The sequence below is a fragment of the Salvelinus namaycush genome, unplaced genomic scaffold (genome assembly GCF_016432855.1).
Source record: "Salvelinus namaycush isolate Seneca unplaced genomic scaffold, SaNama_1.0 Scaffold2529, whole genome shotgun sequence".
NCBI classification, from domain to species: domain Eukaryota; kingdom Metazoa; phylum Chordata; class Actinopteri; order Salmoniformes; family Salmonidae; genus Salvelinus; species Salvelinus namaycush.
Genome location: NW_024059374.1, coordinates 11489 through 36797, shown reverse-complemented (window position 1 = coordinate 36797; position 25309 = coordinate 11489). Strand labels below are relative to the sequence as shown.

The 25309-nt window shown below is 46.4% G+C and overlaps 1 protein-coding gene across 1 annotated transcript; it reads left to right on the top strand.

Moving 5' to 3' along the window:
• Positions 1 to 782: 782 nt before the first annotated feature.
• Positions 783 to 23833, top strand: LOC120039094 (stimulated by retinoic acid gene 8 protein homolog; the record flags this gene model as incomplete). The annotated part of the gene is made up of 5 exons (XM_038984620.1): positions 783 to 947; positions 8400 to 8694; positions 11440 to 11501; positions 18842 to 18953; positions 22991 to 23833. Coding segments are annotated over 5 exons (715 nt in total), but the record flags the coding sequence as incomplete, so codon positions are not given.
• Positions 23834 to 25309: the final 1476 nt, after the last annotated feature.

Sequence of the window (25309 nt, the reverse complement as noted above, 5' to 3'; positions counted from 1 at the left end):
TTTATACACATCTACCCATATTATTGAACATCTACAGTTATTTATACACATCTACCCATATTATTGATCATCTACAGTTATTTATACCACATCTACCCATATTATTGATATCTACAGTTATTTATACACATCTACCCATATTATTGACCTATCTACAGTATTTATACACATCTACCCATATTATTGATCATCTACATACATTTATACACATCTACCCATATTATTGATCATCTACAGTTATTTATACACATCTACCCATATTATTGATCATCTACATACATTTATACACATCTACCCATATTATTGAACATCTACAGTTATTTATACACATCTACCCATATTATTGATAATCTACATTCATTTATACACATCTACCCATATTATTGATCATCTACCCATATTATTGATCATCTACCCATATTATTGATCATCTACCCATATTATTGAACATCTACAGTTATTTTTACACATCTACCAATATTATTGATAATCTACAGTTATTTATACACATCTACCCATATTATTGATAATCTACAGTTATTTATACACATCTACCCATATTATTGATCATCTACATACATTTATACACATCTACCCATATTATTGAACATCTACAGTTATTTATACACATCTACCCATATTATTGATCATCTAGTTATTTATACACAACACAAATATGTAAAATCAATTTCTAATGTTATTGTAGATGTCAATTAGCTTCTTTTTTCAGTCTTACATTAAAAACCTGTTCCCCTCCCTCCCTCCGTTCCCCCTGCCCTCAGCTCCCTGCGCTCCAGAAGACCTGGTGGTCGCAGACGTCATGGCGGGCCTGACGGAGAGGACCTGACTGAGACCAGTGAGGAAGACTCTGCAGAGGAGACTCTGGAAGACTCCACCCCCTCTCAGACCTCCATCAACTCTCTAACCAACATCCTGGAGTTTGAAGGGTGGGGGCTCGTGCAGGGGGTTTTCCGTGTCGCCGCAGATTTTAATTTACAGGACATTTGATAAATCAGACCCATATGTATTGGGTGCGTTACCTGATTAGGGCGTCGACACACAGGGCTCAGAATGACAGAAATAACATTTACATTATGGTAATCCGTATTAACAGAACATTTAGAATATGGTAATTCATATTACCAGATCATTGTTGGAAAAATGACTTGTGTCATGCACAAAGTAGATGTCCTAACTGACTTGCCAAAACTATAGTTTGTTAACAAGAAACTTGTGGAGTGGTTGAAAAACGAGTTTTTAATAACTCCAACCTAAGTGTATGTAAACTTCCCGACTTCAACTGTATATATTTTAAAGCAATGAGTCTGATGCAACAGATCAGAACGTTTTAGCTTTAAATATTGCTAAACTATTATATCTTCACATTATAAGCGCAACAATGTGCAGAAGGCAGTAGGCTGTGAGCCCGAATGTTCGTTCCGTAACGCAGTGCAAAAACACCGTTGTCAAAACGCCACTGCGCATGCTAGCGGTGTCATGTGACGGAGATTCAACTATCCGTTAGAAACGTAGACAGAGAAGGAGATCTAATAGGCAAGATAAGACATTGCCTCATAATATGTAGTAAAACGTTACAACTTTCAAACAATTAAGTATATGTTTTCAAAATGCATACTGCCATATTGCAAAGTTGGTGTGTGTGTCCGTCACGCTTCCAACAGTTTGATGCCGCGTTCATAACAACTCGGGGAAATCTATTCACTTCAGTGCGTTCAAGACAACTGGGAAACAAGCTAGCTCCGACTGGGGGAAAATAGTTTTGAATGCTCATCCAACTCGCAATTCCAGACTCTGGAACTCTCAGACCCTCTTTTCTAGAGCTCCGCCTTTCTGACCTGAAGATCACTAACGTCGTGATTTGATCTGGTATTTCTCCGAGTTCCCAGGTGTCTTGAAGGCACCAGAAGATGGAGCAGCAGCAGCTATTGCCTGTCCTGACAGATTATCCACTCAAAGGGCTCTGTATCTGTAGGGTGTGATAAATAAGATACATAACGGATATACTGCACACACACGCACCAATTTAAGGCTATACAGCTGAACAGTCAACTGGTATTTCCATCAGTGTAGAGGCTATACAGCTGACCAGTCAACTGGTATTTCCATCAGTGAAGAGGCTATACAGCTGACCAGTCAACTGGTATTTCCATCAGTGAAGAGGCTACACAGCTGACCAGTCAACTGGTATTTCCATCAGTGTAGAGGCTATACAGCTGACCAGTCAACTGGTATTTTCATCAGTGTAGAGGCTACACAGCTGACCAGTCAACTGGTATTTCCATCAGTGTAGAGGCTATACAGCTGACCAGTCAACTGGTATTTCCATCAGTGTAGAGGCTATACAGCTGACCAGTCAACTGGTATTTCCATCAGTGTAGAGGCTACACAGCTGACCAGTCAACTGGTATTTCCATCAGTGTAGAGGCTATACAGCTGACCAGTCAACTGGTATTTCCATCAGTGTAGAGGATATACAGCTGACCAGTCAACTGGTATTTCCATCAGTGTAGAGGCTATACAGCTGACCAGTCAACTGGTATTTCCATCAGTGTAGAGGCTATACAGCTGACCAGTCAACTGGTATTTCCATCAGTGTAGAGGCTATACAGCTGACCAGTCAACTGGTATTTCCATCAGTGTAGAGGCTATACAGCTGACCAGTCAACTGGTATTTCCATCAGGGTAGAGGCTGTATAGCTGATCAGTCAACTGGTATTTCCATCAGTGTAGAGGCTATACAGCTGACCAGTCAACTGGTATTTTCATCAGTGTAGAGGCTACACAGCTGACCAGTCAACTGGTATTTCCATCAGTGTAGAGGCTATACAGCTGACCAGTCAACTGGTATTTCCATCAGTGTAGAGGCTATACAGCTGACCAGTCAACTGGTATTTCCATCAGTGTAGAGGCTACACAGCTGACCAGTCAACTGGTATTTCCATCAGTGTAGAGGCTATACAGCTGACCAGTCAACTGGTATTTCCATCAGTGTAGAGGATATACAGCTGACCAGTCAACTGGTATTTCCATCAGTGTAGAGGCTATACAGCTGACCAGTCAACTGGTATTTCCATCAGTGTAGAGGCTATACAGCTGACCAGTCAACTGGTATTTCCATCAGGGTAGAGGCTGTATAGCTGATCAGTCAACTGGTATTTCCATCAGTGTAGAGGCTATACAGCTGACCAGTCAACTGGTACTTCCATCAGTGTAGAGGCTATACAGCTGACCAGTAAACTGGTATTTCCATCAGTGAAGAGGCTATACAGCTGAACAGTCAACTGGTATTTCCATCAGTGTAGAGGCTATACAGCTGAACAGTCAACTGGTATTTCCATCAGTGTAGAGGCTATACAGCTGACCAGTCAACTGGTATCTCCATCAGTGTAGAGGCTATACAGCTAACCAGTCAACTGGTATCTCCATCAGTGTAGAGGCTATACAACTGACAAGCATGTTGTCTAGGAGTAGGGCTTAATCTGTGTCTCGCCTTCACTGTTACTTTAAGGGATAGGGCTTAATCTGTGTCTGGTCGTCACTATTACTTTAAGGGACAGGGCTTAATCTGTGTCTGGCCGTCACTGTTACTTTAAGTGACAGGGCTTAATCTGTGTCTGGTCGTCACTGTTACTTTAAGGGACAGGGCTTAATCTGTGTCTGGCCTTCACTGTTACTTTAAGGGATATGGCTTAATCTGTGTCTGGCCTTCACTGTTACTTTAAGGGACAGGGCTTAATCTGTGTCTCGCCTTCACTGTTACTTTAAGGGACAGGGCTTAATCTGTGTCTGACCTTCACTGTTACTTTAAGGGATATGGCTTAATCTGTGTCTGGCCTTCACTGTTACTTTAAGGGACAGGGCTTAATCTGTGTCTGGCCTTCACTGTTACTTTAAGGGACAGGGCTTAATCTGTGTCTGGCCGTCACTGTTACTTTAAGGGATAGGGCTTAATCTGTGTCTGGTCGTCACTATTACTTTAAGGGACAGGGCTTAATCTGTGTCTGGCCGTCACTGTTACTTTAAGGGACAGGGCTTAATCTGTGTCTCGCCTTCACTGTTACTTTAAGGAACTGGGCTTAATCTGTGTCTGGCCTTCACTGTTACTTTAAAGGACAGGGCTTAATCTGTGTCTGGTCGTCACTGTTACTTTAAGGGACAGGGCTTAATCTGTGTCTGGTCGTCACTGTTACTTTAAGGGATAGGGCTTAATCTGTGTCTGGTCGTCACTGTTACTTTAAGGAACTGGGCTTAATCTGTGTCTGGCCTTCACTGTTACTTTAAAGGATAGGGCTTAATCTGTGTCTGGCCTTCACTGTTACTTTAAGGGATAGGGCTTAATCTGTGTCGGGTCGTCACTATTACTTTAAGGGACAGGGCTTAATCTGTGTCTGGCCTTCACTGTTACTTTAAGGGATATGGCTTAATCTGTGTCTGGCCTTCACTATTACTTTAAGGGATAGGGCTTAATCTGTGTCTGGTCGTCACTATTACTTTAAGGGACAGGGCTTAATCTGTGTCTGGCCGTCACTGTTACTTTAAGTGACAGGGCTTAATCTGTGTCTGGTCGTCACTGTTACTTTAAGGGACAGGGCTTAATCTGTGTCTGGCCTTCACTGTTACTTTAAGGGATATGGCTTAATCTGTGTCTGGCCTTCACTGTTACTTTAAGGGACAGGGCTTAATCTGTGTCTCGCCTTCACTGTTACTTTAAGGGACAGGGCTTAATCTGTGTCTGACCTTCACTGTTACTTTAAGGGATATGGCTTAATCTGTGTCTGGCCTTCACTGTTACTTTAAGGGACAGGGCTTAATCTGTGTCTGGCCTTCACTGTTACTTTAAGGGACAGGGCTTAATCTGTGTCTGGCCGTCACTGTTACTTTAAGGGATAGGGCTTAATCTGTGTCTGGTCGTCACTATTACTTTAAGGGACAGGGCTTAATCTGTGTCTGGCCGTCACTGTTACTTTAAGGGACAGGGCTTAATCTGTGTCTCGCCTTCACTGTTACTTTAAGGAACTGGGCTTAATCTGTGTCTGGCCTTCACTGTTACTTTAAAGGACAGGGCTTAATCTGTGTCTGGTCGTCACTGTTACTTTAAGGGACAGGGCTTAATCTGTGTCTGGTCGTCACTGTTACTTTAAGGGATAGGGCTTAATCTGTGTCTGGTCGTCACTGTTACTTTAAGGAACTGGGCTTAATCTGTGTCTGGCCTTCACTGTTACTTTAAAGGATAGGGCTTAATCTGTGTCTGGCCTTCACTGTTACTTTAAGGGATAGGGCTTAATCTGTGTCGGGTCGTCACTATTACTTTAAGGGACAGGGCTTAATCTGTGTCTGGCCTTCACTGTTACTTTAAGGGATATGGCTTAATCTGTGTCTGGCCTTCACTATTACTTTAAGGGACAGGGCTTAATCTGTGTCTGGCCGTCACTGTTACTTTAAGGGACAGGGCTTAATCTGTGTCTCGCCTTCACTGTTACTTTAAGGAACTGGGCTTAATCTGTGTCTGGCCTTCACTGTTACTTTAAAGGATAGGGCTTAATCTGTGTCTGGTCGTCACTGTTACTTTAAGGGACAGGGCTTAATCTGTGTCTGGTCGTCACTGTTACTTTAAGGGACAGGGCTTAATCTGTGTCTGGTCGTCACTGTTACTTTAAGGGACACTGTGACTTTATTAAACATTCAGTGGAAAGCAGTCTGATTATAGACCAATTTATTGACAGTCTGATTATAGACCAATTTATTGACAGTCTGATTATAGACCAACCTAGTGACAGTCTGATTATAGACCAACTTATTGACAGTCTGATTATAGACCAACCTAGTGACAGTCTGATTATAGACCAACCTATTGACAGTCTGATTATAGACCAACCTATTGACAGTGTGTTTATAGACCAACCTATTGACAGTCTGATTATAGACCAACTTATTGACAGTCTGATTATACACCAACTTATTGACAGTGATTATAGACCAACTTATTGACAGTCTGATTATACACCAACCTATTGACAGTCTGATTATAGACCAACCTATTGACAGTCTGATTATAGACCAACTTATTGACAGTCTGATTATAGACCAACCTATTGACAGTCTGTTTATACACCAACCTATTGACAGTCTGATTATACACCAACCTATTGACAGTCTGATTATAGACCAACCTATTGACAGTCTGATTATAGACCAACCTATTGACAGTCTGATTATAGACCAACCTATTGACAGTCTGATTATAGACCAACCTATTGACAGTCTGATTATAGACCAACCTATTGACAGTCTGATTATAGACCAACCTATTGACAGTCTGATTATAGACCAACCTATTGACAGTCTGATTATAGACCAACCTATTGACAGTCTGATTATAGACCAACCTATTGACAGTGTGTTTATAGACCAATTTATTGACAGAATGAGTGACAACAGAAGATACTTCTCAAGGGACAATTCTGTCTCCGCCTTAGTCTCAGTTGAAGCTAGTCCCCAAAGTCAAAATTAAACTGAAGTTTTTTTATTAACAATCTATCCAGCCAGAATGTCACCCTTGGCTGGTTGCTTCTATTAGATGTCCTGTCTCCGTTGAGATGTTTTAACTGTCCGTAGTGCGTTGAGTTAGTGGTCTCCTGTCTCCGTTGAGATGTTTTAACTGTCCGTAGTGCGTTGAGTTAGTGGTCTCCTGTCTCCGTTGAGATGTTTTAACTGTCCGTAGTGCGTTGAGTTAGTGGTCTCCTGTCTCCGTTGAGATGTTTTAACTGTCCGTAGTGCGTTGAGTTAGTGGTCTCCTGTCTCCGTTGAGATGTTTTAACTGTCCGTAGTGCGTTGAGTTAGTGGTCTCCTGTCTCCGTTGAGATGTTTTAACTGTCCGTAGTGCGTTGAGTTAGTGGTCTCCTGTCTCCGTTGAGATGTTTTAACTGTCCGTAGTGCGTTGAGTTAGTGGTCTCCTGTCTCCGTTGAGATGTTTTAACTGTCCGTAGTGCGTTGAGTTAGTGGTCTCCTGTCTCCGTTGAGATGTTTTAACTGTCCGTAGTGCGTTGAGTTAGTGGTCTCCTGTCTCCGTTGAGATGTTTTAACTGTCCGTAGTGCGTTGAGTTAGTGGTCTCCTGTCTCCGTTGAGATGTTTTAACTGTCCGTAGTGCGTTGAGTTAGTGGTCTCCTGTCTCCGTTGTGATGTTTTAACTGTCCGTAGTGCGTTGAGTTAGTGGTCTCCTGTCTCCGTTGTGATGTTTTAACTGTCCGTAGTGCGTTGAGTTAGTGGTCTCCTGTCTCCGTTGTGATGTTTTAACTGTCCGTAGTGCGTTGAGTTAGTGGTCTCCTGTCTCCGTTGTGATGTTTTAACTGTCCGTAGTGCGTTGAGTTAGTGGTCTCCTGTCTCTGTGACTGAGGATCGAGGATTTAACACGAGGGGATTTATATCTGGTGGCTCTGTGGTGCACCTCTGACCATGGAGAGGGATTTAAAAAAAGGGACTCATTCATTGGCAAATTAATGTATAACCTCCATAAAACAGCAATGATGGTTCCCCTCCTGAGCTTGGTATTGGAATTTAAACTCCACAATGTTGTTATCCATAGTAGACTACAGTAAGAATGTACAGTACACACAGCTCTGTGCCTTACCTCTCTCTCTCTCTGCCCCATCCCTATCTCTCACCCCATCCCTATCTCTCTCTCACCCCATCTCTCTCTCTCTCTCCCTCCTCTCTCTCTCTCCCCATCCCACTCTCTCTCCCCCTCCTCTCTCTCTCTCCCCATCCCACTCTCTCTCCCCATCCTCTCTCTCTCCCCCATCCCTCTCTCCCCATCCCTATCTCTCTCTCCCCCATCCCTATCTCTCTCTCCCCCATCCCTATCTCTCTCTCTCCCCCATCCCTCTCTCCCCATCCCTCTCTCTCTCCCCCATCCCTCTCTCTCTCCCCATCCCTCTCTCTCTCCCCATCCCTATCTCTCTCTCCCCCATCCCTATATCTCTCTCCCCTATCCCTATCTCTCTCTCCCCCATCCCTATCTCTCTCTCCCCCATCCCTCTATCTCTCTGCCTCCTCTCTCTCTCTCCATCCCTCTCTCTCTCCCCCATCTCTATCTCTCTCTCTCCCCCATCCCTCTCTCTCTCCCCATCCCTATCTCTCTCTCCCCCATCCCTATCTCTCTGCCCCATCCCTCTCTCTCTCTCCCCCATCCCTATCTCTCTCTCCCCATTCCTCTCTCTCGCTATCCCTCTCCCCCATCCCTCTCCCCTATCCCTCCCATTCTCTCCCCCCCACCCCTCCCCCATCGCTCTTTCTCTCCCCCATCCTTCTCTCTCCCCCCTCATCCCTCTCTCTCCCACTCCCCCATCTCTCTGCCCCCCCCATCCCTCTCCCTCCCCAGGTACTTGTTGTTCTACAGACAGACACTAGAGAAGTTGGTTTGTAGCGGTGTGCTGAGCCCGGGACAGACTGGTCTGTCTGTAGTATCTGAAGCTATCTCAGGCCTGTGGGATAGCTTCTCTCCAGAGCGCCGGGCAGCCTACCAGACCTGTCCCCCCCAGCAGAGCACCCTAGGCTGGGAAGGGCCGGCAGAGAGACAACCTAATCCTGGTCCAGACACCCACCTCCACCTCACGCTCCAGCCCTCCACTCAGGCAAACAGCCAGGGAGCCTCTTCTCCTTCTACCTATGAAGAGGTCAGTACAGTTTTCCTTAAAGTGTGGGTCGGACCTGTTTTAATGAATTATAATCAATTATTTCATTGATTACTGGATTTTAATTGATTTGGCCAAGTGGCACAGCGGTCTAAGACACTGCATCTCAGTGCTAGAGGCGTCACTACAGTCCCTGGTTCGATCCCCGGCTGTATCACAACCCGGCAGTGATTGGGTGTCCCATAAGGCGGCGCACAATTGGCCCAGCGTCGTCCGGGTTTGGCCGGGGTAGGCCATCATTGTAAATAAGAATTTGTTCTTACCTGACTTGCCTAGTTAAATAATGAAAAAACATTTTAAAATGATTTAACCTTTATTTAACTAGGCAAGTCAGTTAAGAACAAATTATTGTACTGACACACTACCCACAGTCATACCACACTCTGGAGAAAATGGAACAGTGACCCCATAGTGATGGATGGAAGACAGACAGTCATACCACTGGAGAAATGGAACAGAGACCTCATAGTGATGGATGGAAGACAGACAGTCATACCACTGGAGAAATGGAACAGAGACCCCATAGTGATGGATGGAAGACAGACAGTCATACCACTGGAGAAATGGAACAGAGACCCCATAGTGATGGATGGAAGACAGACAGTCATACCACTGGAGAAATGGAACAGAGACCCCATAGTGATGGAAGACAGACAGTCATACCACTGGAGAAATGGAACAGAGACCCCATAGTGATGGATGGAAGACAGACAGTCATACCACTGGAGAAATGGAACAGAGACCCCATAGTGATGGATGGAAGACAGACAGTCATACCACTGGAGAAATGGAACAGAGACCCCATAGTGATGGAGGGAAGACAGACAGTCATACCACTGGAGAAATGGAACAGTGACCCCATAGTGATGGATGGAAGACAGTCATACCACTGGAGAAATGGAACAGAGACCCCATAGTGATGGATGGAAGACAGACAGTCATACCCCTGGAGAAATGGAACAGAGACCCCATAGTGATGGATGGAAGACAGACAGTCATACCCCTGGAGAAATGGAACAGAGACCCCATAGTGATGGATGGAAGACAGACAGTCATACCACTGGAGAAATGGAACAGTGACCCCATAGTGATGGATGGAAGACAGACAGTCATACCACTGGAGAAATGGAACAGTGACCCCATAGTGATGGATGGAAGACAGACAGTCATACCACTGGAGAAATGGAACAGAGACCCCATAGTGATGGATGGAAGACAGACAGTCATACCACTGGAGAAATGGAACAGAGACCCCATAGTGATGGATGGAAGACAGACAGTCATACCCCTGGAGAAATGGAACAGAGATCCCATAGTGATGGATGGAAGACAGACAGTCATACCACTGGAGAAATGGAACAGAGACCCCATAGTGATGGATGGAAGACAGACAGTCATACCACTGGAGAAATGGAACAGAGACCCCATAGTGATGGATGGAAGACAGACAGTCATACCCCTGGAGAAATGGAACAGAGACCCCATAGTGATGGATGGAAGACAGACAGTCATACCACTGGAGAAATGGAACAGAGACCCCATAGTGATGGATGGAAGACAGACAGTCATACCACTGGAGAAATGGAACAGAGACCCCATAGTGATGGATGGAAGACAGACAGTCATACCACTGGAGAAATGGAACAGAGACCCCATAGTGATGGATGGAAGACAGACAGTCATACCACTGGAGAAATGGAACAGAGACCCCATAGTGATGGAAGACAGACAGTCATACCACTGGAGAAATGGAACAGAGACCCCATAGTGATGGATGGAAGACAGACAGTCATACCACTGGAGAAATGGAACAGAGACCCCATAGTGATGGATGGAAGACAGACAGTCATACCACTGGAGAAATGGAACAGAGACCCCATAGTGATGGATGGAAGACAGACAGTCATACCACTGGAGAAATGGAACAGAGACCCCATAGTGATGGATGGAAGACAAACAGTCATACCACTGGAGAAATGGAACAGTGACCCCATAGTGATGGATGGAAGACAGACAGTCATACCACTGGAGAAATGGAACAGTGACCCCATAGTGATGGATGGAAGACAGACAGTCATACCACTGGAGAAATGGAACAGAGACCCCATAGTGATGGATGGAAGACAGACAGTCATACCACTGGAGAAATGGAACAGAGACCCCATAGTGATGGATGGAAGACAGACAGTCATACCACTGGAGAAATGGAACAGTGACCCCATAGTGATGGATGGAAGACAGACAGTCATACCACTGGAGAAATGGAACAGAGACCCCATAGTGATGGAGGGAAGACAGACAGTCATACCACTGGAGAAATGGAACAGTGACCCCATAGTGATGGATGGAAGACAGTCATACCACTGGAGAAATGGAACAGAGACCCCATAGTGATGGATGGAAGACAGACAGTCATACCCCTGGAGAAATGGAACAGAGACCCCATAGTGATGGATGGAAGACAGACAGTCATACCCCTGGAGAAATGGAACAGAGACCCCATAGTGATGGATGGAAGACAGACAGTCATACCACTGGAGAAATGGAACAGAGACCCCATAGTGATGGATGGAACAGTGACCCCATAGTGATGGATGGAACAGTGACCCCATAGTGATGGACGGGAGGCTGGCTGATCTACAGCTTGTAGCTTCCGCTTGTTTCAGCCATGTTGTTACAACCGTTCCAGAATGTTGATTGTTTGTTTGTTTGTTTGTTTGTTGTCAGGACCTGCTTCAGGATGCCTATGATGTGGTGAAGAAAGAGATGGACTCCGCTTCAGACGACAGGTAGATTCACATATTACATTACACTGATTTAATTACACAGCTGTCAATACAGTAAGATGTCACCTGGAATCACCTGGAATGGTGTCCTTCAGTGTCGTCAAATATCAATCAATCAAATGTATTTATAAAGCCCTTCGTACATCAGCTAATATCTCAAAGTGCTGTACAGAAACCCAGCCCTAAAACCCCAAACAGCAAGCAATGCAGGTGTAGAAGCACGGTGGCTAGGAAAAACTCCCTAGAAAGGCAGGAACCTAGGAAGAAACCTAGAGAGGAACCAGGCTATGAGGGGTGGCCAGTCCTCTTCTGGCTGTGCCGGGTGGAGATTATAACAGAACATGGCCAAGATGTTCAAATGTTCATAATAATCACAGTAGTTGTCGAAGGTGCAGCAAGTCAGCAACTCAGAAGTAAATGTCAGTTGGCTTTTCATAGCCGATCATTCAGAGTATCTCTACCGCTCCTGTTGTCTCTAGAGAGTTGAAAACAGCAGGTCTGGGACAGGTAGCACGTCCAGTGAAACAGGTCAGGGTTCCATAGCCACAGGCAGAACAGTTGAAACTGGAGCAGCAGCACGGCCAGGTGGACTGGGGACAGCAAGGAGTCATCATGCCAGGTAGTCCTGACGCATGGTCCTAGGGCTCAGGTCCTCCGAGAGAGAGAAAGAAAGAGAGAAAGAGAGAATTAGAGAGAGCATACTTAAATTCACACAGGACACCGGATAAGACAGGAGAAGTACTCCAGATATAACAGACTGACCCTAGCCCCCTGACACATAAACTACTGCAGCATAAATACTGGAGGCTGAGACAGGAGGGGTCAGGAGACACTTTGGCCCCATCCGATGATACCCCCGGACAGGGCCAAACAGGCAGGATATAACCCCACCCACTTTGCCAAAGCACAGCCCCCACACCACTAGAGGGATATCTTCAACCACCAACTTACCATCCTGAGACAAGGCCGAGTATAGCCCACAAAGATCTCCGCCACGGCACAACCCAAGGGGGGGCGCCAACCCAGACAGGAAGATCACGTCAGTGACTCAACCCACTCAAGTGACGCACCCCTCCCAGGGACGGCATGAAAGAGCACCAGTAAGCCAGTGACTCAGCCCCTGTAATAGGGTTAGAGGCAGAGAATCCCAGTGGAGAGAGGGGAACCGGCCAGCCAGAGACAGCAAGGGCGGTTCGTTGCTCCAGAGCCTTTCCGTTCACCTTCACACTCCTGGGCCAGACTACACTCAATCATATGACCTACTGAAGAGATAAGTCTTCAGTAAAGACTTAAAGGTTGAGACCGAGTCTGCGTCTCTCACATGGGTAGGCAGACCATTCCATAACAATGGAGATCTATAGGAGAAAGCCCTGCCTCCAGCTGTTTGCTTAGAAATTCTAGGGACAATTAGGAGGCCTGCGTCTTGTGACCGTAGCGTACGTGTAGGTATGTACGGCAGGACCAACTCGGAAAGATAGGTAGGAGCAAGCCCACGTAACGCTTTGTAGGTTAACAGTAAAACCTTGAAATCAGCCCTTGCCTTAACAGGAAGCCAGTGTAGGGAAGCTAGCACTGGGGTAATATGATCAACTTTTTTGGTTCTAGTCAGGATTCTAGCAGCCGTATTTAGCACTAACTGAAGTTTATTTAGTGCTTTATCCGGGTAGCCGGAAAGTAGAGCATTGCAGTAGTCTAACCTAGAAGTAACAAAAGCATGGATACATTTTTCTGCATCATTTTTGGACAGAAAGTTTCTGATTTTTGCAATGTTACGTAGATGGAAAAAATCTGTACTTGAAACAGTCTTGATATGTTCGTCAAAAGAGAGATCAGGGTCCAGAGTAACGCCGAGGTCCTTCACAGTTTTATTTGAGACGACTTTACAAACATCAAGATTAATTGTCAGATTCAACAGATCTCTTTGTTTCTTGGGACCTAGAACAAGCATCTCTGTTTTGTCCGAGTTTAAAAGTAGAACATTTGCCGCCATCCACTTCCTTATGTCTGAAACACAGGCTTCCAGGGAGGGCAATTTTGGGTCTTCACCATGTTTCATTGAAATGTACAGCTGTGTGTCATCCGCATAGCAGTGAAAGTTAACATAATGTTTTCGAATAACATCCCCAAGAGGTAAAATATATAGTGAAAACAATAGTGATCCTAAAACGGAACCTTGAGGAACACCGAAATGTACAGTTGATTTGTCAGAGGACAAACCATTCACAGAGACAAACTGATATCTTTCCGACAGGTAAGATCTAAACCAGGCCAGAACTTGTCCGTGTAGACCAATTTGGGTTTCCAGTCTCTCCAGAAGAATGTGGTGATCGATGGTATCAAAAGCAGCACGAGGACAGATGCAGAGCCTCGGTCTGACGCCATTAAAAGGTCATTTACCACCTTCACAAGTGCAGTCTCAGTGCTATGATGGGGTCTAAAACCAGACTGAAGCATTTCGTATACATTGTTTGTCTTCAGGAAGGCAGTGAGTTGCCGCGCAACAGCTTTTTCTAAATGTTTTGAGAGGAATGGAAGATTCGAAACAGACCTCTGACTCCCCTCCACCAGAAAACACACATAGATACATTAGTTGAACTCACATGGTAATTCATGAAGTCACATTCACATAACCCTGCCGACCAGCCTTAGGCACTGTCCTGCTATCTATCACAGTATGGCAGTGGTGTTACCAATCTATCATTTACTCAACAACACCAAATGAGTCATTTGTATTAAACATTCAGTAGGTCCCATACAGACAGAATATTCTGCCATCGGTGACAACTGACAAGTGTATATTAACACCCCGATGAGTCACTGTAATTAGACTTTATTCAGAGTGAAAACCTGGTAGAGAGAGAGAGACAACCATCGCTATACTGCTACTCAGACCAGGAGCCTGAGAGAGAGAGAGAGAGAGAGAGAGAGAGAGAGAGAGAGAGAGAGAGAGAGAACCATCGCTATACTGCTTCTCAGACCAGGAGCCTGGTAGAGAGAGAGAGGGACAACAGCCCAGGCTGCCACAGCAGGACTGGGAACCTGGTAGAGAGAACGAGAGAGAAAGACACAAGCATGCACACACTGCAACAGTAGGACTGGGAGTCTGGGCTGAGTAGCAGTAGGACTGGGAGTCTGGGCTGAGTAGCAGTAGGAGTGGGAGTCTGGGCTGAGTAGCAGTAGGACTGGGAGTCTGGGCTGAGTAGCAGTGGGACTGGGAGTCTGGGCTGAGTAGCAGTAGGACTGGGAGTCTGGGCTGAGTAGCAGTAGGACTGGGAGTCTGGGCTGAGTAACTGTAGGACTGGGAGTCTGGGCTGAGTAGCAGTAGGACTGGGAGTCTGGGCTGAGTAGCAGTAGGACTGGGAGTCTGGGCTGAGTAGCAGTAGGACTGGGAGTCTGGGCTGAGTAGCAGTAGGACTGGGAGTCTGGGCTGAGTAGCAGTAGGACTGGGAGTCTGGGCTGAGTAGCAGTAGGACTGGGAGTCTGGGCTGAGTAGCAGTAGGAGTGGGAGTCTGGGCTGAGTAACAGTAGGAGTGGGAGTCTGGGCTGAGTAGCAGTAGGACTGGGAGTCTGGGCTGAGTAACAGTAGGACTGGGAGTCTGGGCTGAGTAACAGTAGGATTGGGAGTCTGGGCTGAGTAACAGTAGGATTGGGAGTCTGGGCTGAGTAACAGTAGGATTGGGAGTCTGGGCTGAGTAACAGTAGGATTGGGAGTCTGGGCTGAGTAACAGTAGGACTGGGAGTCTGGGCTGAGTAACAGTAGGATTGGGAGTCTGGGCTGAGTAACAGTAGGACTGGGAGTCTGGGCTGAGTAACAGTAGGACTGGGAGTCTGGGCTGAGTAACAGTAGGATTGGGAGTCTGGGCTGAGTAACAGTAGGACTGGGAGTCTGGGCTGAGTAGCAGTAGGATTGGGAGTCTGGGCTGAGTAACAGTAGGACTGGGAGTCTGGGCTGAGTAACAGTAGGACTGGGAGTCTGGGCTGAGTAACAGTAGGACTGGGAGTCTGGGCTGAGTAACAGTAGGACTGGGAGTCTGGGCTGAGTAACAGTAGGACTGGGAGTCTGGGATGAGTAACAGTAGGACTGGGAGTCTGGGCTGAGTAGCAGTAGGACTGGGAGTCTGGGCTGAGTAGCAGTAGGACTGGGAGTCTGGGCTGAGTAGCAGTAGGACTGGGAGTCTGGGCTGAGTAACAGTAGGATTGGGAGTCTGGGCTGAGTAACAGTAGGACTGGGAGTCTGGGCTGAGTAACAGTAGGACTGGGAGTCTGGGCTGAGTAACAGTAGGACTGGGAGTCTGGGCTGAGCAACAGTAGGACTGGGAGTCTGGGCTGAGCAACAGTAGGACTGGGAGTCTGGGCTGAGCAGCAGTAGGACTGGGAGTCTGGGCTGAGCAACAGTAGGACTGGGAGTCTGGGCTGAGCAACAGTAGGACTGGGAGTCTGGGCTGAGCAACAGTAGGACTGGGAGTCTGGGCTGAGCAGCAGTAGGACTGGGAGTCTGGGCTGAGCAACAGTAGGACTGGGAGTCTGGGCTGAGCAGCAGTAGGACTGGGAGTCTGGGCTGAGTAGCAGTAGGACTGGGAGTCTGGGCTGAGTAGCAGTAGGACTGGGAGTCTGGGCTGAGTAACAGTAGGACTGGGAGTCTGGGCTGAGTAACAGTAGGACTGGGAGTCTGGGCTGAGTAACAGTAGGACTGGGAGTCTGGGCTGAGTAGCAGTAGGACTGGGAGTGTGGGCTGAGTAACAGTAGGACTGGGAGTCTGGGCTGAGTAGCAGTAGGACTGGGAGTCTGGGCTGAGTAACAGTAGGACTGGGAGTCTGGGCTGAGTAACAGTAGGACTGGGAGTCTGGGCTGAGTAACAGTAGGACTGGGAGTCTGGGCTGAGTAACAGTAGGACTGGGAGTCTGGGCTGAGTAACAGTAGGACTGGGAGTCTGGGCTGAGCAACAGTAGGACTGGGAGTCTGGGCTGAGCAACAGTAGGACTGGGAGTCTGGGCTGAGCAGCAGTAGGACTGGTAGTCTGGGCTGAGTAGCAGTAGGACTGGGAGTCTGGGCTGAGTAGCAGTAGGACTGGGAGTCTGGGCTGAGTAGCAGTACTCTGTATGTCATGGTCTCTCCTACCCTGTTCCTGCAGCTACCCAGTACTCTGTATGCCATGGTCTCTCCAACCCTGTTCCTGCAGATACCCAGTACTCTGTATGCCGTGGTCTCTCCTACCCTGTTCCTGCAGCTACCCAGTACCCTGAATGCCATGGTCTCTCCAACCCTGTTCCTACAGCTACCCAGTACTCTGTATGCCATGGTCTCTCCTACCCTGTTCCTGCAGCTACCCAGTACTCTGTATGCCATGGTCTCTTCAACCCTGTTCCTACAGCTACCCAGTACTCTGTATGCCATGGTCTCTCCTACCCTGTTCCTGCAGCTACCCAGTACTCTGTATGCCATGGTCTCTCCTACCCTGTTCCTGCAGCTACCCAGTACTCTGTATGCCATGGTCTCTGCTACCCTGTTCCTGCCCAGTACTCTGTATGCCATGGTCTCTCCTACCCTGTTCCTGCAGCTACCCAGTACTCTGTATGCCATGGTCTCTCCAACCCTGTTCCTGCCCAGTACTCTGTATGCCATGGTCTCTCCTACCCTGTTCCTGCCCAGTACTCTGTATGCCATGGTCTCTCCTACCCTGTTCCTGCCCAGTACTCTGTATGCCATGGGCTCTCCTACCCTGTTCCTGCAGCTACCCAGTACTCTGTATGCCATGGGCTCTCCAACCCTGTTCCTGCAGCTACCCAGTACTCTGTATGCCATGGTCTCTCCTACCCTGATCCTGCAGCTACCCAGTACTCTGTATGCCATGGTCTCTCCAACCCTGTTCCTGCAGCTACCCAGTACTCTGTATGCCATGGTCTCTCCTACCCTGTTCCTGCAGCTACCCAGTACTCTGTATGCCATGGTCTCTCCAACCCTGTTCCTGCAGCTACCCAGTACTCTGTATGCCATGGGCTCTCCTACCCTGTTCCTGCAGCTACCCAGTACTCTGTATGCCATGGTCTCTCCTACCCTGTTCCTGCAGCTACCCAGTACTCTGTATGCCATGGTCTCTCCTACCCTGTTCCTGCAGCTACCCAGTACCCTGTATGCCATGGTCTCTCCAACCCTGTTCCTGCAGCTACCCAGTACTCTGTATGCCATGGGCTCTCCTACCCTGTTCCTGCAGCTACCCAGTACTCTGTATGCCATGGTCTCTCCTACCCTGTTCCTGCAGCTACCCAGTGCTTAACCAAATTAAATATGTTGAGGAACATCGATAGTAACATGTTTTCGCTATGAAACATATTTCACTAAACTGTTGACAGCCTCTCTGCTCGCTGGAGAAAGGACTGAAGGAGAGAGAGAGAGGATATGGAAACGCACGGTGGTGAGATATTCTGTAGCTATAGTGTCGCCCAATTCATTATGAAAATATAAAACACATCCCTATTACTAAGCTAATCAAAAACAAATTCACTATAATTGTAGGCTAACTAACTGTAAGCCTCCCTGGACAATCAATGAACCAACAGACAGAGGAGAGGGACACTAAATCACCTCACACACGGTGTCATACCTGTCTACCTGAATCAAGATGTCCCCTGTCATTGACCATACCTGTCTACCTGATTCAAGATGTCCCCTGTCATTGACCATACCTGTCTACCAGAATCAAGATGTCCCCTGTCATTGACCATACCTGTCTACCTGAATCAAGATGTCCCCTGTCATTGACCATACCTGTCTACCTGATTCAAGATGTCCCCTGTCATTGACCATACCTGTCTATCTGATTGAAGATGTCCCCTGTCATTGACCATACCTGTCTACCTGATTCAAGATGTCCCCTGTCATTTCCCATACCTGTCTACCTGATTGAAGATGTCCCCTGTCATTGACCATACCTGTCTACCTGATTCAAGATGTCCCCTGTCATTGACCATACCTGTCTACCTGATTCAAGATGTCCCCTGTCATTGACCATACCTGTCTACCTGATTCAAGATGTCCCCTGTCATTGACCATACCTGTCTACCTGATTCAAGATGTCCCCTGTCATTGACCATACCTGTCTACCTGATTCAAGATGTCCCCTGTCATTGCCCATACCTGTCTATCTGATTCAAGATGTCCCCTGTCATTGACCATACCTGTCTATCTGATTCAAGATGTCCCCTGTCATTGACCGCCATGTCTACCTGATTCAAGATGTCCCCTGTCATTGCCCATACCTGTCTATCTGATTCAAGATGTCCCCTGTCATTGACCATACCTGTCTACCTGATGAATAATGTCATCTTCTCTCTGTGTGTCGCCAGTCCTGTCCTGGCCCCTCCTCAGTGTGGGGACTTTGAGAAGCTCCGGGAGATCTATAAGGACATCATGTGTTTCGTCAAGACTCAGATGGTGGAGAAACCAGAACATAACCAGGTATGGTAGGAACCAGAACATAACCAGGTATGGTAGGAACCAGAACATAACCAGGTATGGTAGGAACCAGAACATAACCAGGTATGGTAGGAACCAGAACATAACCAGGTATGGTAGGAACCAGAACATAACCAGGTATGGTAGGAACCAGAACATAACCAGGTATGGTAGGAACCAGAACATAACCAGGTATGATAGGAACCAGAACATAACCAGGTATGGTAGGAACCAGAACATAACCAGGTATGGTAGGAACCAGAACATAACCAGGTATGGTAGGAACCAGAACATAACCAGGTATGATAGGAACCAGAACATAACCAGGTATGGAACCAGAACATAACCAGGTATGGTAGGAACCAGAACATAACCAGGTATGGAACCAGAACATAACCAGGTATGGTAGGAACCAGAACATAACCAGGTATGGTAGGAACCAGAACATAACCAGGTATGATAGGAACCAGAATATAACCAGGTATGGTAGGAACCAGAACATAACCAGGTATGGTAGGAACCAGAACATAACCAGGTATGGTAGGAACCAGAACATAACCAGGTATGGAACCAGAACATAACCAGGTATGGTAGGAACCAGAACATAACCAGGTATGGAACCAGAACATAACCAGGTATGGTAGGAACCAGAACATAACCAGGTATGATAGGAACCAGAACATAACCAGGTATGGAACCAGAACATAACCAGGTATGGTAGGAACCAGAACATAACCAGGTATGATAGGAACCAGAACATAACCAGGTATGATAGGAACCAGAACATAACCAGGTATGGAACCAGAACATAACCAGGTATGGTAGGAACCAGAACATAACCAGGTATGGAACCAGAACATAACCAGGTATGGTAGGAACCAGAACATAACCAGGTATGGTAGGAACCAGAACATAACCAGGTATGATAGGAACCAGAATATAACCAGGTATGGTAGGAACCAGAACATAACCAGGTATGGTAGGAACCAGAACATAACCAGGTATGGTAGGAACCAGAACATAACCAGGTATGGTAGGAACCAGAACATAACCAGGTATGGAACCAGAACATAACCAGGTATGGTAGGAACCAGAACATAACCAGGTATGGAACCAGAACATAACCAGGTATGGAACCAGAACATAACCAGGTATGGTAGGAACCAGAACATAACCAGGTATGGAACCAGAACATAACCAGGTATGGTAGGAACCAGAACATAACCAGGTATGGAACCAGAACATAACCAGGTATGGTAGGAACCAGAACATAACCAGGTATGGTAGGAACCAGAACATAACCAGGTATGATAGGAACCAGAATATAACCAGGTATGGTGGGAACCAGAACATAACCAGGTATGGTAGGAACCAGAACATAACCAGGTATGATAGGAACCAGAACATAACCAGGTATGGTAAAAACCAGAACATAACCAGGTATGATAGGAACCAGAACATAACCAGGTATGGTAGGAACCAGAATATAACCAGGTATGGTAGGAACCAGAACATAACCAGGTATGGTAGGAACCAGAACATAACCAGGTATGGAACCAGAACATAACCAGGTATGATAGGAACCAGAATATAACCAGGTATGGTGGGAACCAGAACATAACCAGGTATGGTAGAAACCAGAACATAACCAGGTATGGTAGGAACCAGAACATGACCAGGTATGATAGGAACCAGAATATAACCAGGTATGATAGGAACCAGAACATAACCAGGTATGATAGGAACCAGAACATAACCAGGTATGGTAGGAACCAGAACATAACCAGGTATGGTAGGAACCAGAACATAACCAGGTATGGTAGAAACCAGAACATAACCAGGTATGGTAGGAACCAGAACATAACCAGGTATGATAGGAACCAGAACATGACCAGGTATGGTAGGAACCAGAACATAACCAGGTATGATAGGAACCAGAACATAACCAGGTATGATAGGAACCAGAACATAACCAGGTATGGTAGGAACCAGAACATAACCAGGTATGGTAGGAACCAGAACATAACCAGGTATGATAGAAACCAGAACATAACCAGGTATGATAGGAACCAGAACATAACCAGGTATGATAGGAACCAGAACATAACCAGGTATGGAACCAGAACATAACCATGTATGGTAGGAACCAGAACATAACCAGGTATGGAACCAGAACATAACCAGGTATGATAGGAACCAGAACATAACCAGGTATGGAACCAGAACATAACCAGGTATGGTAGGAACCAGAACATAACCAGGTATGGTAGGAACCAGAACATAACCAGGTATGATAGGAACCAGAACATAACCAGGTATGGAACCAGAATATAACCAGGTATGATAGGAACCAGAACATAACCAGGTATGATAGGAACCAGAATATAACCAGGTATGATAGGAACCAGAACATAACCAGGTATGATAGGAACCAGAACATAACCAGGTATGATAGGAACCAGAACATAACCAGGTATGATAGAAACCAGAACATAACCAGGTATGGTAGGAACCAGAACATAACCAGGTATGGAACCAGAATATAACCAGGTATGGTAGAAACCAGAACATGACCAGGTATGATAGGAACCAGAACATAACCAGGTATGATAGGAACCAGAACATAACCAGGTATGGTAGGAACCAGAACATAACCAGGTAGGATAGGAACCAGAACATAACCAGGTATGGTAGGAACCAGAACATAACCAGGTATGTAACCAGGTATGATAGGAACCAGAACATAACCAGGTATGGAACCAGAACATAACCAGGTATGGAACCAGAACATAACCAGGTATGATAGGAACCAGAACATAACCAGGTATGATAGGAACCAGAACATAACCAGGTATGGAACCAGAACATAACCAGGTATGATAGAAACCAGAACATAACCAGGTATGGAACCAGAACATAACCAGGTATGATAGGAACCAGAACATAACCAGGTATGGAACCATAACATAACCAGGTATGGAACCAGAACATAACCAGGTATGATAGGAACCAGAACATAACCAGGTATGATAGGAACCAGAACATAACCAGGTATGGAACCAGAACATAACCAGGTATGATAGGAACCAGAACATAACCAGGTATGATAGGAACCAGAACATAACCAGGTATGGTGGGAACCAGAACATAACCAGGTATGGTAGGAACCAGAACATAACCAGGTATGGTAGGAACCAGAACATAACCAGGTATGATAGGAACCAGAACATAACCAGGTATGGTAAAAACCAGAACATAACCAGGTATGATAGGAACCAGAACATAACCAGGTATGGTAGGAACCAGAATATAACCAGGTATGGTAGGAACCAGAACATAACCAGGTATGGTAGGAACCAGAACATAACCAGGTATGGAACCAGAACATAACCAGGTATGATAGGAACCAGAATATAACCAGGTATGGTGGGAACCAGAACATAACCAGGTATGGTAGAAACCAGAACATAACCAGGTATGGTAGGAACCAGAACATGACCAGGTATGATAGGAACCAGAATATAACCAGGTATGATAGGAACCAGAACATAACCAGGTATGATAGGAACCAGAACATAACCAGGTATGGTAGGAACCAGAACATAACCAGGTATGATAGAAACCAGAACATAACCAGGTATGGTAGGAACCAGAACATAACCAGGTATGATAGGAACCAGAACATAACCAGGTATGATAGGAACCAGAACATAACCAGGTATGATAGGAACCAGAACATAACCAGGTATGATAGGAACCAGAACATAACCAGGTATGATAGGAACCAGAACATAACCAGGTATGATAGGAACCAGAACATAACCAGGTATGATAGACTCAGATGGAATAGAGGTGTGAGATATACAGTATGTTGTCTGTCTGTCCACCAGATAACATGTTATTCTGTCCTCTGTCTCCGTGTAGGACCTGTCTGTCTGTCTGTCCACCAGATAACATGTTATTCTGTCCTCTGTCTCCGTGTAGGACCTGTCTGTCTGTCCACCAGATAACATGTTATTCTGTCCTCTCTCTCCGTGTAGGACGTGTGTCTGTCTTCTATGAGGGACTATGAGGAGATCTTTCTCCAGTGCTCAGAGTCCTTCGACAGTGAGGACATGTGAACCACAGGAGGCTGCTGACGGGAGGACGGCTCATAGAAATGTCCGGAACGGAGCAAACGGAAGGGCATCAAACACATGGAAACCATGTGTGATGTATTTAATACCAATCCACTGATTCAGCTCCAGCCATTACCCACGAGCCTGTTCTCCCCAACCTCTTAACCAACTTCCTGTTTCTGGGACCAATCAGAACAGTTAGAATGTGTTTGATGTATTTAATACCGTTCCACTGATTCAGCTCCAGTCATTACCCACAAGCCTGTTCTCCCCAACTTCCTGTCATGTGAACGAACACCTATTTGTTGTACAAGTGTTTGTTCATGGTGATATGAAAAGACACATTGTGTTACTTATTATGACTTGTTAAATGATCACTTTTTGTGATTTATTTTTATAAATGTTCAGCTTTTTTTTATTGTTCCGGGCTTTTCTACCCGTTTGTTATTATAGACATGTTTTATACGATGTTTTATACTCCGACGTTCATGTTGATGTTTTATACGATGTTTTATACTCTGGTTAGAGTAACATGTTTTATACGATGTTTTATACTCTGGTTAGAGTAACATGTTGATGTTTTATACTCTGGTTAGAGGCATTGTATTTCATGTGTATCATTGTTCAGCCTTTTTTTAAACCATTAAGAATCAGCATTTTGTCCAGACAGTCTTTCTCTGTGTATTAAACCCAGCTTCAGAGGTTGATAGAGAGGGCTGGTGGGGACGCGGAAGAATTTCCCCCAAAAATTCTGAAAATAAAATTTACAAATAAAACACATTTTTAAAACATCGCCTTTGTATCTTTGTAATGTGGTAAACCTTAAAAATGGAAATGAACATGATTTAAAATCTTAAAAGATCAAATTCAACCAGAGTGCCCCTTGGGAAAAGGCTGATCTGAATGATTCTAGTGTGGCCTTTTGAGCTGCTATGCAATACCCATAAAACCTAGCGGTCAAACAGGGAAATGGTTCCAATTGTTTTTCCACCATTCATTTTTATGGAACCCCTGGTCTTCAGGCTTCTGAGCCTCACGGACACTGGTTACATTCTAGAAATACAGATCACGTGTGTCGGTGTCTGTATGAGTCTGTCTGTCTGTCCCCAGCCCCAGGCTTGTCCCCTCTCTTCTGCCTTATAGTGAGCAGACCAGTCTCCAGCTGTCTCTAGCCCCAGGCTTGTCCCCTCTCTTCTGCCTTATAGTGAGCAGACCAGTCTCCAGCTGTCTCTAGCCCCAGGCTTGTCCCCTCTCTTCTGCCTTATAGTGAGCAGACCAGTCCTCAGCTGTCTCCAGGCTTGTCCCCTCTCTTCTGCCTTATAGTGAGCAGACCAGTCCTCAGCTGTCTCCAGCCCCAGGCTTGTCCCCTCTCTTCTGCCTTATAGTGAGCAGACCAGTCTCCAGCTGTCTCTAGCCCCAGGCTTGTCCCCTCTCTTCTGCCTTATAGTGAGCAGACCAGTCCTCAGCTGTCTCCAGGCTTGTCCCCTCTCTTCTGCCTTATAGTGAGCAGACCAGTCCTCAGCTGTCTCCAGCCCCAGGCTTGTCCCCTCTCTTCTGCCTTATAGTGAGCAGACCAGTCTCCAGCTGTCTCTAGCCCCAGGCTTGTCCCCTCTCTTCTGCCTTATAGTGAGCAGACCAGTCCTCAGCTGTCTCCAGGCTTGTCCCCTCTCTTCTGCCTTATAGTGAGCAGACCAGTCCTCAGCTTGTCCCCTCTCTTCTGCCTTATAGTGAACAGACCAGTCCTCAGCTGTCTCCAGCCCCAGGCTTGTCCCCTCTCTTCTGCCTTATAGTGAGCAGACCAGTCCCCAGCTGTCTCCAGCCCCAGGCTTGTCCCCTCTCTTCTGCCTTATAGTGAGCAGACCAGTCCCCAGCTGTCTCCAGCCCCAGGCTTGTCCCCTCTCTTCTGCCTTATAGTGAGCAGACCAGTCCCCAGCTGTCTCCAGCCCCAGGCTTGTCCCCTCTCTTCTACCTTATAGTGAACTGACCAGTCCCCAGCTGTCTCCAGCCCCAGGCTTGTCCCCTCTCTTCTGCCTTATAGTGAACAGACCAGTCCCCAGCTGTCTCCAGCCCCAGGCTTGTCCCCTCTCTTCTGCCTTATAGTGAGCAGACCAGTCCCCAGCTGTCTCCAGCCCCAGGCTTGTCCCCTCTCTTCTGCCTTATAGTGAGCAGACCAGTCCCCAGCTGTCTCCAGCCCCAGGCTTGTCCCCTCTCTTCTGCCTTATAGTAGCAGACCGGTCCCCA